The sequence below is a fragment of the Nymphalis io genome, chromosome 2, assembly GCF_905147045.1.
Source record: "Nymphalis io chromosome 2, ilAglIoxx1.1, whole genome shotgun sequence".
In the NCBI taxonomy this organism is placed as follows: domain Eukaryota; kingdom Metazoa; phylum Arthropoda; class Insecta; order Lepidoptera; family Nymphalidae; genus Nymphalis; species Nymphalis io.
In genome coordinates this window covers 6840417-6855700 of record NC_065889.1, presented here as the reverse complement: position 1 = coordinate 6855700, position 15284 = coordinate 6840417, and the positions used below count along the sequence as shown (strand labels likewise).

At 39.0% G+C, this 15284-nt stretch overlaps 1 protein-coding gene across 1 annotated transcript; it reads left to right on the top strand.

Moving 5' to 3' along the window:
* The first annotated feature begins 6546 nt into the window (after positions 1-6546).
* LOC126779897 (uncharacterized) lies at positions 6547-14051 on the top strand. Its single transcript, XM_050504070.1, has 7 exons — positions 6547-6735; positions 8279-8494; positions 8601-8729; positions 9400-9537; positions 11108-11228; positions 12086-12198; positions 12476-14051. The coding sequence occupies exons 1-7, from the start codon at positions 6712-6714 to the stop codon at positions 13517-13519; spliced, it is 1785 nt and encodes a 594-aa protein (XP_050360027.1). The 5' UTR covers positions 6547-6711; the 3' UTR covers positions 13520-14051.
* Positions 14052-15284: the final 1233 nt, after the last annotated feature.

The window sequence follows — 15284 nt, the reverse complement described above, 5'->3', positions numbered from 1 at the left end:
TATGTTAAATTAGTATGAATAATTAAAAAATGTTTAGTAATTAGTGTAGATATAAGCGACTTGGTGTAAATACTGTAATGCTTATATTTTCAAATAAAGATTATTATTATTATTATTATTATTATGTACATGGACGATATAAAACTTTACTCCACTGACAAAAACACGCTGCTTGAGTTAGCAAGCATTACGGAACAGTTCTCAAAAGATATTCATATGAAATTCGGAGTTGACAAGTGCAAAATTCTGTCAATCTCGTGAACAAATTGAACCAATGTATGAACTAAGTATATATAAATACCTTGGTTTTGAACAATTAAGGCAAATACTACAAACTACGACAAAACAAGAACTGCTTACAAAATTCTCGCACCGATTAAATCTTGTATTAAAGACACACCTTAACTCTAAAAACACAATAAAAGCTATTAACACATTTGCCATACCCTTACTTACGTACTCTTTCGGAATAATACAATGGTCAAAAAGAAACATAAAAAAATTGCAGCGAACTATACTATACTCACTTCACTAAATATAGGAAACATCATCCAAAATCTTGTATTGAAAGACTCACACTACCACGCAAAGAAGGAGGAAGGGGATTAATAGACATACACAATTTACACAATAAGCAGATACTCTCATTCAGAGCATACTTCCATGATAAATCCGAACACTCACCTCTACATAGACACGCAACAGAAATAGATAAAAAGCTTACACCATTAAACCTACATGACAAAAACACTCAAGTAAATGAACATATCATAAGTACACAACAACAAATGTTGGCATGGGCTGAAAAAACACTGCATGGGAGGCACCGAGCCTATTTGAACCAACCCCACGTCGACAAAGAGAAGTCGAACGAATGGCTCAAACGAGGTGAACTGTTCCCTGAGACCGAAGGTTTTATGCTCGCCATTCAAGACCAAATAATAGCAACTCGTAACTATAGGAAGTACATAATGAAGGATAATAATCAACCTACTGACTTATGTAGACACTGTAACGCAGCCTCTGAAACTATTCAGCACATAACGGGGGCTTGCAAATCTCTCGCACAGACCGATTATAAGCATCGACATGATCAAGTGGCTGCAATCATACACCAACATTTAGCATACAAATATAAACTTATAACAGAAATGAATCCATATTACAAATATAAACCGGAAAGTGTGTTAGACAATAGAAACCACAAAATCTACTGGGATAGAACAATAATAACTGACAAAACTATCTGTTATAATAGACCAGATATTACTGTTCATGATAAAATCAATAGAATCGTTTATCTTATCGATATAGCCGTTCCTAATTCACATAACATACAAACCACAATATCTGAAAAGTTAAGTAAATATCAAGATCTCGCCATAGAAATTAAAACGCAATGGAAAGCACTAACAGTACACATCGTCCCAATAGTCCTATCATCCACAGGTATCGTGCCAAAATCCTTAACAGAAAGTCTGAACACCTTACAAATACCAGCGTATATCCTCCATATACTTCAAAAAGCCATAATCCTTAACTCCTGCCGTATCACCCGAAAGTTTATATCATCATCCACTTTATCATCAACGTTTTTAATATAAGCAACACTCCTTAACGCTTGGCTGCAGCCCGCGTTTTTAGTTTAAGCCCTTCGAAAGAAGAGAAACTTTAAAAGTTAAATAGAAATAATATATATATAATAATAATATTATATATTTTGTGTATAATATTATATCCAATACTTGATTGCCTTTATCATAATATGGATTAATTTATTATTGGAAACTATATGTTAGGCTTAATAATATTTTTTATTTTATTTTAATATAATTATAACATTGATGGCCACTCGTCGGATCAAATGGCTATAAATGCTGGTGTTCCCCAGGGGCCAGTGCTCTCGGCGACAATATTTCTGCTGCACATCAATGATCTGCTGATGCTCGGTATCCATGGGGACACAGATGACTGCACAGTTGTCAAAAGCTACAAGTCCAACGCACGAGCTTGTGAGGCCCAAATCCAGGCTCTACGAGAGGTCATGGTTGAGTGTCTGAGCGTGACCCTTAAGGCAGTGTCCGATTGGGGCGAGGCCAATTTGGTCTTGGTCAATGCAACTGAGATGCAGGCGTGTTTGTTTCCCCCCAAAAATATGGAGAATTCCAGCTACTTTCCTCTTTCCGAAATGTATTTTTTTTATATATAATAGGAAGGAGGACGAGCACATGGGCCACCTGATGGTAAGTGGTCACCACCGCTATAGAAATTGGCATTGTAAGAAATGTTAACCATCGCTTACACCACCAATGCGCCACCAACCTTGGTATTTAAGATTTTATGTCCCTTGTGCCTGTAATTACACTGGCTCACTCACTCTTCAAACCGAAACATAACAATACCAAGTACTGCTGTTTTGCGGTAGAATATCTGATGAGTGGGTGGTACCTACCCAGACGAAAGGTCACACAAAGCTCTACCACCAGTATTCGTACCTATAACTGACCACCTTGACCTTCCTAGCATTACTCTCACATCGACTCTAAATTTCGGCTCTTTTATTGAGTCGAAAGCTTGGTACGTGTTGTTGCGTCACTTTCAGTTTTCTATTGGATAAATTTCGGAGAATGTGCTCAGGAGTTACACGAATTAATTCCGCCCGCCCCCTTTTATTATCGAACGGCCAGGCAAACATGACCAAAGCGCCATAGGTACACAGTGGAAATTTCCCACCTAACTACGAAGCGCTTCGAATCCACAATTATCATTCGTACTGCAAAACTGTGGAATATTGCCTGAGTCTATATTTCCTGATAGGTACAACGTTGGTGTCTTCAAATCCAGAGTAAACAGGTTCTTCTAGGCAAGCGTGCTACATCCTAGACCGTGTCGATACTTAACTCTAGGCAAGACAACGGTCAAACGATGGACTATTAAGAATAAAAAAGACGTTTATTTCCAAAATAAACATATAATTCTTAGTATTGAATACCTTCTACCATATTTAAATTGTTCATATTTTATAATTTATTTTTTTTTATATTCGCCGGGAGGGCAAATGACTCTACTCCACATGATGGTAAGTGGTAGTAGAGTCCAAACGCGACGACGACCAGACGGGGAAAACGTTCTGCACTAGCCGCCTTCGCCTTGCCGGCCCGCAAGATGCCTATTCACGCCTCGTTTGAAGGAACCCGGGTTGTAAGAGGAGGGGAACACGTGAGCTGGTAAGGAATTCCATTTTTTGGAAGTGCGACAAAGAAAGAAGTTGCCAAATTTCTTTGTTCGCGATGGAATTGATGTCACAGTTAAGCGGTGACATCGAGAACCAGCTCGCGTGGACTTAAGAAGGAAGGGGGAAGCAGGAATTAGAGAGAATAATTCCTCAGAGCACTTGCCGTGATACAGTCGATAGAAAGCGCTCAGTGCTGCTATCTCACGACGCAATTGTAAAGGTTCAAGGGTGTTTGTGACCTTTACGTCGCCAATAATGCGTACGGCACGTCGCTGCAACCGGTCCAAGGCCTCAAGTAGGTACTTAGCGGAGCCATCCCAAAGGTGCGAGCAATATTCCACGCAAGACCGTACCTGTGTTTTGTACAGCAGGCACAGTTGTTGTGGCGTGAAAAAGCGCCGCACCTTGTTCAGAACTCCGAGTTTCCGTGAAGCTGTTTTTATAACAGCCTCGATGTAATCCCTTGGACTAAGGTCGCAGCGAACGTCAATCCCCAGCATGGCGATTTTGCTTTGCATCACCAGCGGATTACCACAGAGGGAGGGAAGAGGGGAAAATGTTGACTTTTTCGCCGTGAGAGCGCATACCTGTGTTTTCTTGGCATTAAACTCAACAAGATTATCAGAGCCCCATTTGGCGATGAGCTGTAACGTTCTATCGAGTTCAATGACAAGATTCTCCCGCCTCTCCTCAGTTTCCGCCCGCCCAGCCACTGCGCGTCCGTGGTATCCACCATGCACTGTACTATCATCTGCATAGCAATGTATGTTCCCAAGGGAGAGCATATCATTGATATGCAAAAGAAAGAGTGTGGGAGATAGCACAGATCCCTGGGGGACCCCAGCATTCACTACATAGAATTGTGAAGCGCAACCATCTACTAAAACACGAAGGCTACGCTTGTGTAGGAAGCTGGCAATCCAGGTGCATAGCTGAGCAGGCAGACCATATGCCGGTAGCTTGGAGAGAAGACTTTTGTGCCAGACCCTGTCGAAAGCCTTGGAGATATCGAGGCTGACAGCCAACGATTCTCCATGCTTGTCGATAGCTTCACCCCAGAGGTGTGTTACGTACGCTAGAAGATCACCTGTGGACCGTTTTGGTCGAAACCCGTACTGACGATCATTAATTAGACAGTGATCTTCTAGGTAATGGATCAGTTGGTTGTTTAAAATCCGTTCCATCACCTTACAAAGTACTGAGGTGATAGCTATTGGCCGATAATTTGCCGGGTCAGACCGATCCCCTTTTTTGGGAACCGCTTGCACATTAGCTCTTCTCCAAGCCTCCGGCACACTTCCCGAAGAGAGAGAAAGTTGGAACAGGCGCGTTAACACAGGAGACAGCTCCGCTGCGCACTTCTTCAGCACTATGACTGGTATTCCATCGGGACCGCTAGCTTTCCGTACATCAAGTGATTGCAGCTCCGCACACACATCACATTGCCTGATTTTAATGTCAGGCATCGTATGGCCACATGCAGGTATTGTAGGTGGCAGTGCACTACAATCATCGATGACGGAATTGTCGGCAAAGAGTTTAGCCAGGAGATCAGCTTGCTCTTGCGGACTGTGAGCTAGCGATCCGTCCGGATTTCTGAGCGGTGGCAGCGAAGGTTGGCAGAAATTGTTTTGCACAGACTTGGTCAGACGCCAGAAGCTACGGGAGCCCCTAGGATGCGAAACAAGGTCATGACCAATCTGTACAATGCGCTGTGCATCCGCTCTCGTGTATGCCTTTCTACAGGACTTGGAATTTTTATTATAGTTTGCTTTCAGTGAGTCAATGTTAGATGCCCCGCTAATGCAGCCGTTGATCCACTTGCGATATGCCGCCTGCTTAGATGATACAGCATCGGCACATTCACGAGTGAACCAACGGTTACGCGTACTCCTACTGACGAGATCTGAGCTAGGAATGTAGTATTCCATTCCCAGCATTATCTCGCCAGCAACAGCAGCGGCACTAGCTGTCGGGTCATTCCCACTGAAGCAACGTTCCTTCCAAGGGACCGACGCATAGTAATCGCGCATACCGTCCCAATCCGCCGACTTATAGTGCCAAACGCGACGTGTGCATACCGCTAGTGGCGGCAGCTTGGCCTGTGGCACTCTGGTAGAAATAAGGCTGTGATCCGAAGAGCCAAGAGGAGCCTGAACCACAACCTGATATTCCACCGGGTGAGAAGTCAGCAGAAGGTCCAGTAGAGAAGGTGCTTGCCCATCAATGTCTGGGATCCTGGTGGGCTTATCAACCAGTTGGGTCAAGTCATGTGTGAGAGCAAAAGCATGAGCAGTCCTTCCAGCATGGTCAGTTTTGAGGGATTTCAACCAGGATTCGTGGTGAGCATTAAAATCCCCCAAAAACACCAATTCCGCGTTAGGAAATTGCTCTTGCGCAGCATCTGCCGCCCGACTAAGATGGTCAAATAATCGGCTTGTCTCCAAGTCACCATTGTGGGATCTGTAGAGGCACACGTAGACTCGGCTCTGACGAACCAGGTCCACACGTACCACCAACATGGAGAAGGAGGGGTCCTCCAAGCAGCGCAGTCGGTGACAGCAAACATCCGTCCTGACGAACAAGCATACTCCGGCTTTCGCTTTGAAGGATTCTTCAAGCGTGTAGCCGGGATAATTAAGGTAGCTGGTATCGGCAGGACGGAGTATTTGTGTCTCCGTGAGAAACAACATTGCTGGCCGTGCTGTCTCGAGATGGTGGTGGACAGCGTTGAGGTTAGTGTGGAGTCCTCGGATGTTAGAGAACTCGACCTCAAACAGCGAGGGTATGGTGGGGGTGTGCCTCACGAGCTGGTTAGGCACGCTCGGGCCCCTGTACTATGCCACGGGCGGCCAGCGGAACAGCCGTTTCTTCGGGTCTCCCTGACCGGCAGGTCAATACAATTTCCCCCGGCATTGGTTCAACAGCCGTCTCCAATTGGACCAACACCCATCGCGGCAATACTCGCTCGGGCTCTGGCTGTACGCTGGCTGACCTCGAAACGCGGCTGCAAGCCACTTCACGAGTTTTTCACCATGCGTACGGTGGTAACAAGCCAGGCGGATGTTAGCATCCTACCACCAGATAAATTTAATAAGTATTAGTATTAAGAAAATGACAGTAGTTAATATCAAGAAAATGACATCATGAAATTCAGGTTACACTATTTTAATTGTGTTTTGCATCAATTGAATGAAGTTGTCGCATCACTATTTTATAAATCGATATCAAAATTATCCGACAAAACCGAAAAGTTTGTCTTCCTTGTTTTTCTATCATCCCTGCTGCAACAATTTTTCAATTAGGCAACACTGGCCCAGCCTATGTAATTTTGTAATGTAGAATTTACGAATTGTCGAGTCGGCCATTTGTATCAGGCACAGCTGTGTTTCAATATATTATTAACACCGTGTTTTCTGTTCGTAGTTTAATTGCGTTTAATTTTAGTTTATGCATAATAAATATAAATTTATAAAATGGTAGAAAAGGCAGAGATAAAGGTTCGTATTGCTTGTCCATATAAAATTGAAAATCAGAAAACTTCCATTGTTTCAACCTTGTCGGTTGGTCGATAGTTTTTATAGACGTGTTTTGCATAAACGTGTCCTTTCATTCAAAATTGATATTCTTTAATTTACTATTCCGCTATATTATATTTTATTAATGTCCATCATTTTGCTTGCCTCTATATTAGCCACATAAAGATCTCTTATAAATCTAATGGTTTTTATGTAAACTTTTACATCCCAATGTTATGGTTTTTGAATATTAATAAACAAAGTTGCATTACTTATCATTTTACTCCAATTTTTTTTTGAATGAGGGTAAATTACAAATTTCATTTTTAAATAAATGTTCAAGTCAAATAGCTTTATAATTTTAGTTACAAAATGTAAAAATGCCCACACGCAATTATTAGTACCTAGATTGTAATTATAATATTCATGCTATTAAAAAATAAAAATAATTTTACTAGTTTCATAATTTTTATGACTTGATATCTCCTTAATACCAGAATTAGCTATTTTAAAATCTCAACCATTTATATATGCATTTTATAAAAGATTAATTTTATTTTTCTTATAAAATATGAGTAGTTTATTTTTACAGTTTAAGAAAGACAGATAGAATGAGTGATAATGTGTAAAGTACATGTGTAAATTGACAACTAGAATTTAAATTACTTTGTTTCCTTGAAAAGATTTTGAACAAGGTTTTTGCCTTAAAGTGACTTTTTAAAGTATTTCAATATCCACCAAGATTAAGAAAAGCTTAAGTATGGACATTTTATTTAAAAGTTAATCTTTTTATATAATGTGGGTAAAAAGATATTTCATTAAAAATGTTAAACTTAAAAAAAAAAACACTGATATGTAAAAATAATACTTATGTTCAGTATAAATTAAACATCATTTTAGAATAAACAAGGAAAGTGTGTTCAGTACTTTTGTATTTTAATTTTTAAGTCCTCCAAATATTTATTTTTGAGTAATTTTAATTATTCATTCATTCATTCGAATAAATATTTTATAAAATGAAGATGCAATATGTATAGAATCTTATTAAATATCTTTATTTTATTTGGTGTGTATAAAAAATACTTAAAAATAAATAGTCACTCACTAAACTTGTGATGATAATTTATGTTCAACTTGATGTTAAAACAAATTTCTTTTGAGTGTACTGTGGGTTTCATCAAAGATAAATAAAACTTATAAAACAAATTCAACATTGTTCAGAATCAGTATTTTTTAATGTTAATTACAAGTCAAAGTTGTTTTTTAACTTCTAATTATTTACATTTTTTTGTGGGCAACAGTATTAATTGGTACATTTCTTAGAGGTATTTAAACAGAATTTTAGTGATATAATGTGAAACAACAGGTTTTACATTATGGTAAACTGAAGTGAAATAGTGTTGGTTTTAGACCAAAATATAATCTATATCATACACTGTTTAAAAGTTTATTTTTGCTAATGTTACATAAGAGTAAGTGTATGTTTTAATAATATGTTCTTTAACACTCTTTATTTTGTTGACAGGCGGAATCTCTGCTGAATCTCGATGACCTTTTACAATGTCCCGTATGTTACGAAATACCTTCAGGTCAAATATTTCAATGCAATGAAGGACACCATGTCTGCGGTCGATGTAAGATGCGCCTGGACGTATGCCCTGTATGCCGCGCGCTGTTTTTCGGCACACGCAACTATGCAATGGAAGAATTAATAGCCAATTTTAGAAAACTACGTGCTTTTGTATGTTAACTTTCTAAAATTATGATATCTGTATATTGTATAATAGTAAGTGACTTGTATAATTATATTTATTTTACATGCTCTAATGATTTTAATTTATCTTTAGAAATTAGGCAGCCACGCTACTGCAGGTACAGGCTCTTCAGAAAGCAGCACACCAGCTAAAGAAACAACCACAGGGGAATGTGAAAATGATGCTAATGATGAAGAAGAAAATAATCCAACTGTTACAAATGTTAGTATATTTCAATTTGGAATCTTAGAAAGTTATTAAAATTTAATTTTCTTATGTAATGATTTGCTTTACTGCTTAGCTATGTGTACCCAGTTTGCAATTTTTTATGTTGACAAATTATTAGACTGACCTAGGTACCTTCGTTTTGACTATGAGAAGAGTATAAAGAATGGGTTTTTTTTAAGAAATCATTTCTGTAAATCAATGTAGATTATTAAATATTTCACCAATTGATTTATATAATTTTAACATTTTTACACTATATTAGCTGTGAATGTGTAAAATGTGAAATGATGAATATTAAAAAAGTCCGTGAATGCTCTGTCTTCAAATGCCCATAAACTAGCCCTCCTTTCAAATTAGAACAGAGAAATACAATATATTGTTACCTGTTTATAGTAAAGTGTTACTTATAAATGTCCCACTGCTGGGAGCTCTTGAGTAGAAAGAAGGCTTGAATCTTATTAAAAAATTAACATATGAAAACTTTGTTTAAGATTCCCATTTTTTAACTACCGAGCAAAGCAGGCTTTATTGCTGTTTGGCAATAGAATAATTTAGGAATAGTTAATACTTAACTAGATTGAGCTTGCTCAAAGCTCTATTACATGAATTCTATTCATGGGTTTTCATGTTGTATTTGTGTTCAATAATGATTATTTAATTTTAGGAGCCAGCTCAGAGACCACCACAAGCCTGCAAAGGCCTCTTTCGTTGTCTCTGTTGTAAAAATGGCAATGGAGAAAGATTACCAAGTGCACGTTTACTTAATCATCTTCGTTATTTTCATGCTCCAGATCTACTCGAGGTGAGGTGTAATATAACAGAAAATTATCTGTTTTTTATTTATTTATAATGTTATCAGTATCTGCATTTTATGAGACCGCTTTTTTAGTAGGTACATTTCCCATAGCCATACCATGCAGTTTGAGGCTCTAGTGGAATTGGTATTCCTTATTATATATTATTATATTCGTAATATATATTACAAACATTTAAACTTATTCTACTATGTACATGAAAATGACATGGCTATTAATTTATGTGTTATTAAGTATTGTCTTTCAAGTAACAAATTTGTTTTCAATTCTTATGCTTCATGGTGAAAGAAAACATTGTGAGGAAACTTGAATAATGGAGTTGATGATTTGAATAATAGGCATGATGACAGTATTAAAGAATTAAAAATAAATGATTTTAAAGAAGAAACTATTTTAAAAGGATTCTAAAAAATGATCCAATTTTAATATACACATTGAGATCAATAAGATTTTTAGTAAAATATAAATATAAAATTCTGCAATCGGCCATTTTATTTGAAACATCAATCAGAGACAATGACGTCACGCCTCAGTATCTATAACCGTTTCTCTTGAACAGTTGTTGTATTTACGCGTTTCAAAATTAATTTTGCATCATTTAATTAGTCGAGTCGTTGGTTATTCGCGTTTCTGTAAAGAAAATAAATCATCCAAGATCTATAATGATAGAACAAGGTTTTGTTAAGGCAAATTCCTCTAATTTGCCCAGGATTTGTTGATGTTAGGAGAGTTTTTTTCATCAAATAAAGACTTTTGCTTATCTGAATTTCGAAATGTGAAAACATCCTTGTAAGTACATTTTAATTTATCTTTAGTGTTATCATAGGTTTTTTTTTGTTAGCTATATAGTATTACTCGCATATGAAGAGCCCTAATATTTTTACCAGTAAGAACTTTTAAGACAATATTTCATTTAGCTCCACTTGTACTGAATTTGTGAATTTACATATTCTTCTATAAATCTAAATATATCATAAATATATAACAAATCTTTATGAATCTCTGCTTTAATTTGCAATTTCTTCAAAATGTTCTGTAACCATACTTTCTTTTAATTGCTTTTCACATTCTTCCAGAACCATCTTCTTTCGTTGCTTACTTACATAGGGTCGTTCTGCTTCTGTAGATTGTTCTTCGATCTGGTTGGCATTCGAATGTATTTTTACACAGAGACCGCACACCACTTGCAAACTTTGGAATTCATTTTTAACCTTAGGAAATACGCAATACTTTCTGCCTTTCTTCGTTGAGTATAGACACAATATAACATTTACTTTCGTTTACTGAGGCGTGACGTCACGTGCAGGTGCTATGACACCTGCGAGTGTTTTCGAGCGAAATTCAAAATAGGTAAATGAAAATGCAATTATTTGCGTAAATAGTTAGTTTATTACTGAAATAAATTATTTTCAGTAATAGTAGACGTGTACCTACATTATAGAAGGTTACTTCAAAATCAGTCATCATGCCTATTCCTACCCTCCGAATATCTTATTCTTAACTTAAGTACATACTTGCTACTGTGGGACAATACTTTATTCTTATAAATAATTTTAGGGTCGGTCTGAAAATGGAGAGTATTTACAAGCATGGCAATTTTCAACTGTGCCTGGAAAGTTAGTGACAGCTGTCAGAGTGTCTGACATGGGTATATTCTTTCTGACTATTGAAATTAATAGTAAGTTGGTTTTGTTTGTATTTCTAAATTGTTGTCAGTTATTTGTCATATATAAAATACAATCCTTAACTTACTTAGCTTACTGTACTGCCTAGTATTATATTTAAGAATGGATTTCTTTCGTTTCCGGATTGCAGAATTGAGTACAAGGTATATTCCAAAATCTACCATTGATCTGCTACTTAAGGACCAATAGGTTTCAAATAATGTATAGTAGGGTAAATGGATGTAGATGACTGACACTACTGTTTTAGTAAAGAATTATAAACTTCAAGTAGACACTGTACTTTGTAACATTTGTTTGAGTTTTGATTTTATTTTCTATGAGTATATGAAGCATTTAAAACCTTGTACCATAGGCACGGGTAGAACAGAACTTTGACTCCCATTCTGCAGTTAAATTATAATATATCTAGGCCTAGGGGCCTTGTGTTGTTGTGTAATATAATTGCCTTGTGTTGTCGTACCCTATAGAATTTTAAATCTATCAAATGGATTTCTTGTCACGCTTAACAAACAACTTTAAATATTACAACTGTGCCTATTTAAATGCCTATTTAAATGCCTATTTCACTAACTAAATACCAGCACAGTTTGTCAGATTAATTAACGTTTATGATTACTGTTCCATAGCTTAGGATAGTTTGAAGTTATTTTACCTGTAACCATCTTCAATCAGCAGGCTATCTCTTACATTTATTTTTTTTAATTTTTAAATAACCCCGATAATTCCTGAGATTATCGCGTTTAAAATATAAACACAATAGTAAGTATATTTTACATAATTATGTATTTAATTGACCATTGACCTAAAACTGTAAATAATAAAAAACTAAAACTGTAATACCTGTTTACAGGTAACTCAGTGTACGCGTGGTTGACGATGGCCGCAGCCCCCTGGGTAGCTCACGCGTTTAATTATACTGTTACCATTTGTGGTAATGACCGTGAAGCTATATTTTCAGATTGTGTAAGTGAATCTATGTAAATAAAAATGAATATTTGTACTGTATGTGTTTCTAAACCATTCATCATCACTGTGATGTAAATTTGGTAAGATCTTAGGCATATATGCCCAAGAAGGTTGTTGGCTACCCAAGAAAACAATATTTGTTCTTTAATTAAAAAGGAAATGTTAAATGTAGACAATTATTCTACCTATGCGAAATCAGGACTAGTTAGTTTCTAAAAATCCTTATCCTGTTCTTTTTAATAAAATTTAAAATAAATGTTTTGTTGTTATGTAGGTATGGTCAGTAAGATCCTGTGAAGGTTCTTTGAAAAAGCGTGGGAACTGTTTAGTGGTTAGAGAAATGGACGCGAGAGCACTAACCGCGCCCGCCATGATCAGTGGAAAGCTGTCGGTGCGACGCACGCCGCCCGACCAGCTCGCCAATCAGTCACAGCCGAGAGCCGTCTTAAGGATCGCTAACCGGAGCAACAATCAGAACAACTCAAACAACTTGGAACCTTTTCTCCAAGACTTACAGAACGACGTAGCGAGACTCTCCCGAGCGTTCGCAATGCTCGGACAGGAGGCGAACGCCCTGGTACGTTCGGAAGCCGAAATACGAGCTAGAATCGAAAACTCAGCGGCAATCAATCCGGCCTCTTCCGGAGGTCGAACGGTGTCGTCTGAAGCCGAACCTCAGCCCACAGTTCAGAACGATCAGATATTAAACGAGCAGGCTCTGTCGCGAAACGCACGCAGACGCATTCGCCAGCGTCTGAGGGCAGCTCTGAATGGGCCTAACCCCCTGGTTCCGCCGTCGGGACCGCTGAGTCACAATGTACCCATCCTGCCGGTACCGCCGTCGACACTGCAGCGACGTAACGGGCCCATCCTGCCGATGTCGACGCTGTCGCTGCAGAGACGCAACGGGCCCATTCCGCCGGTGACGACGATGGCACAACAGAGAAGCAACGAGCCCTTCCCTCCGGTGCTACCAATGGCGCAGCAGCGGCGCATTGGGCCCATGCCACCGGTGCCGCCGCCGGCGCCGCAGAGACGCAACGGGCCTATGCCGCCCGTGCCGCCACCAGCGCCGCAAGAGTCCCAGAGACACAACGGTTACTCTTCCGACGACACGTACTCCGTGTACACCGTGATGCTGCAGGCCGCGCCCGCGCCCTCTGCGCCACCCCCTCAGCCTGTGGCAACGCCCGCTCAACCCGTGGCGCCGGCTACTCAGCCCGTGGCCCCGCCGTCCTCGTCCAGCGGGCCTTCGCAGCCGCAGCCGCCGCCCGGGAACGGCACCCGTAACAAGAAAAAGCGTCGCCATCGCAGATAAGCGATAGTCGTTTTTAATACTTATAATAAGTACATATTTGAGAATCATTATGTAATGTTATTTGTTACTCTATTTTAGAGTCTCAGACATTTCCTCTGGGGTTTCCTACTGTGCATGAACTGTTTTAATTGTAAATATTTTAGTCTTTTGACATTGCAATCTTTGCAAGTGCTGTGATAAATAATGCATACTGAGTTTTGTGCAGTATGCATGAAAATAATACTTAATTGTTTCATTGTGCATAATGTCCCCAGAGTGAGTATTTTATTATTTAGAAAGATCCTAATGATATTAATGAATTGTTATATTTCACAAATGGTTAATAATTACAAGCATTGTATTATTTTAACAAATGACTCATGAGGCATCATCATCCTTATTAATAAATATTTTGACTAGTAGAAATAATAATAATTATGAATTTGCTTGTTTTTGGTCATTGTAATTGCAAATTCGGATGTAGAATTAAACTGTTTAATAATGCGTTAATCACTTCATTATAAATAGTTATAATTTTAATATAAGTAATTACAAAAAATATTCCTTTTATTTTACTCTCCCTTTCGAAGCGACAGCTCCGCCGCGCACTTCTTCAGCACTATAGCTGGTATTCCATCGGGAACGCTAGCTTTCCGTATATCAAGTGATTGCAGCTCCGCACGCACATCACGTTGCCTGATTTTGATGTCAGGCATCGTGTGGCCCAATGAAGGTACTGTTGGTGGCAGCGCACTACAATCATCGATCTCGGAGTTAAGGGCAAAGAGTTTTGCCAGGAGATCGGCTTTCTCTTGCGGACTGTGAGCTAGCGATCCGTCCGGATTTCTGAGCGGTGGCCGCGAAGGTTGGCAGAAATTGTTTTGCACAGATTTGGTCAGACGTCAGAAGCTACGGGAGCCCCTAGGATGCGAAATAAGGTCAAGACCAACCTGTACAATGCGCTGTGCATCCGCTCTTGTGTGCCTTCCTACAGGACTTGGAATTTTTATTTTAGTTTGCTTTCCACTTGAGTCAATGTTAGATGCCCCGCTAACGCAGCCGTTGATCCACGCGCGATATGCCACCTGCTTAGATGATACAGCATCGGCACATTCACGAGTGAACCAACGGTTACGCGTACCCCTACTGATGAGATCTGAACTAGGAATGTAGTAGGCATTGGTTCAACAGCCGTCTCCACTGGACCAACACCTATCGCGGCAATGCTCGCTCGGGCACTGGCTGTACGCTGGCTGACCTCGAAACGCGGCTGCAAGCAGCCACTTCACGAGTTTTTCACCATGCGTACGATGGTAACAAGCCAGGCGGATGTTTAGCATCCTACCACCAAATCAGCAGATGGTCGCTCAGATATCCTTCAGATATCCTTAGTCGCCTCTTACGAAACCCATGGGAAAGAGAGGGGCAGTGAAATGTATTCTTTCTCCGTCACTGCACGGATTAAATAGGTAGTATATTGATTTATATACTTATACTCAACCTTTTTTTATACACAACACGTTTTAGTTATGGTGTCGCGACCCGCAAACAAATGGTTTCGGGATCGTTACAAATTAAATTAAGCAACTATGAACGGATTTACTCCGTATATTGTAACATTTATCATTTTATGACGTTTCAAACACTGCAGTGTCCATCCATCACAAGCAATTGCTTAATTCAAATGATTCTGAATCTCTGGCTCAATCGGCGTTCCTCGACTCCTTGATCTATTAGTTTCTCTGTCTACGGTAGTCTGTATAATAATTACAAAATCGTTATAATT

Bases quoted from the DNA above. Each gene is read 5' to 3' on its own strand.
- LOC126779897 (XM_050504070.1), top strand. From the start codon at position 6,712: ATGGTAGAAAAGGCAGAGATAAAG. The intron at 8,495-8,600 runs GTATGTTAACTT...ATTTATCTTTAG, and splicing joins TTAGAAAACTACGTGCTTTT to AAATTAGGCAGCCACGCTAC. The intron at 12,199-12,475 runs GTAAGTGAATCT...GTTGTTATGTAG, and splicing joins AAGCTATATTTTCAGATTGT to GTATGGTCAGTAAGATCCTG.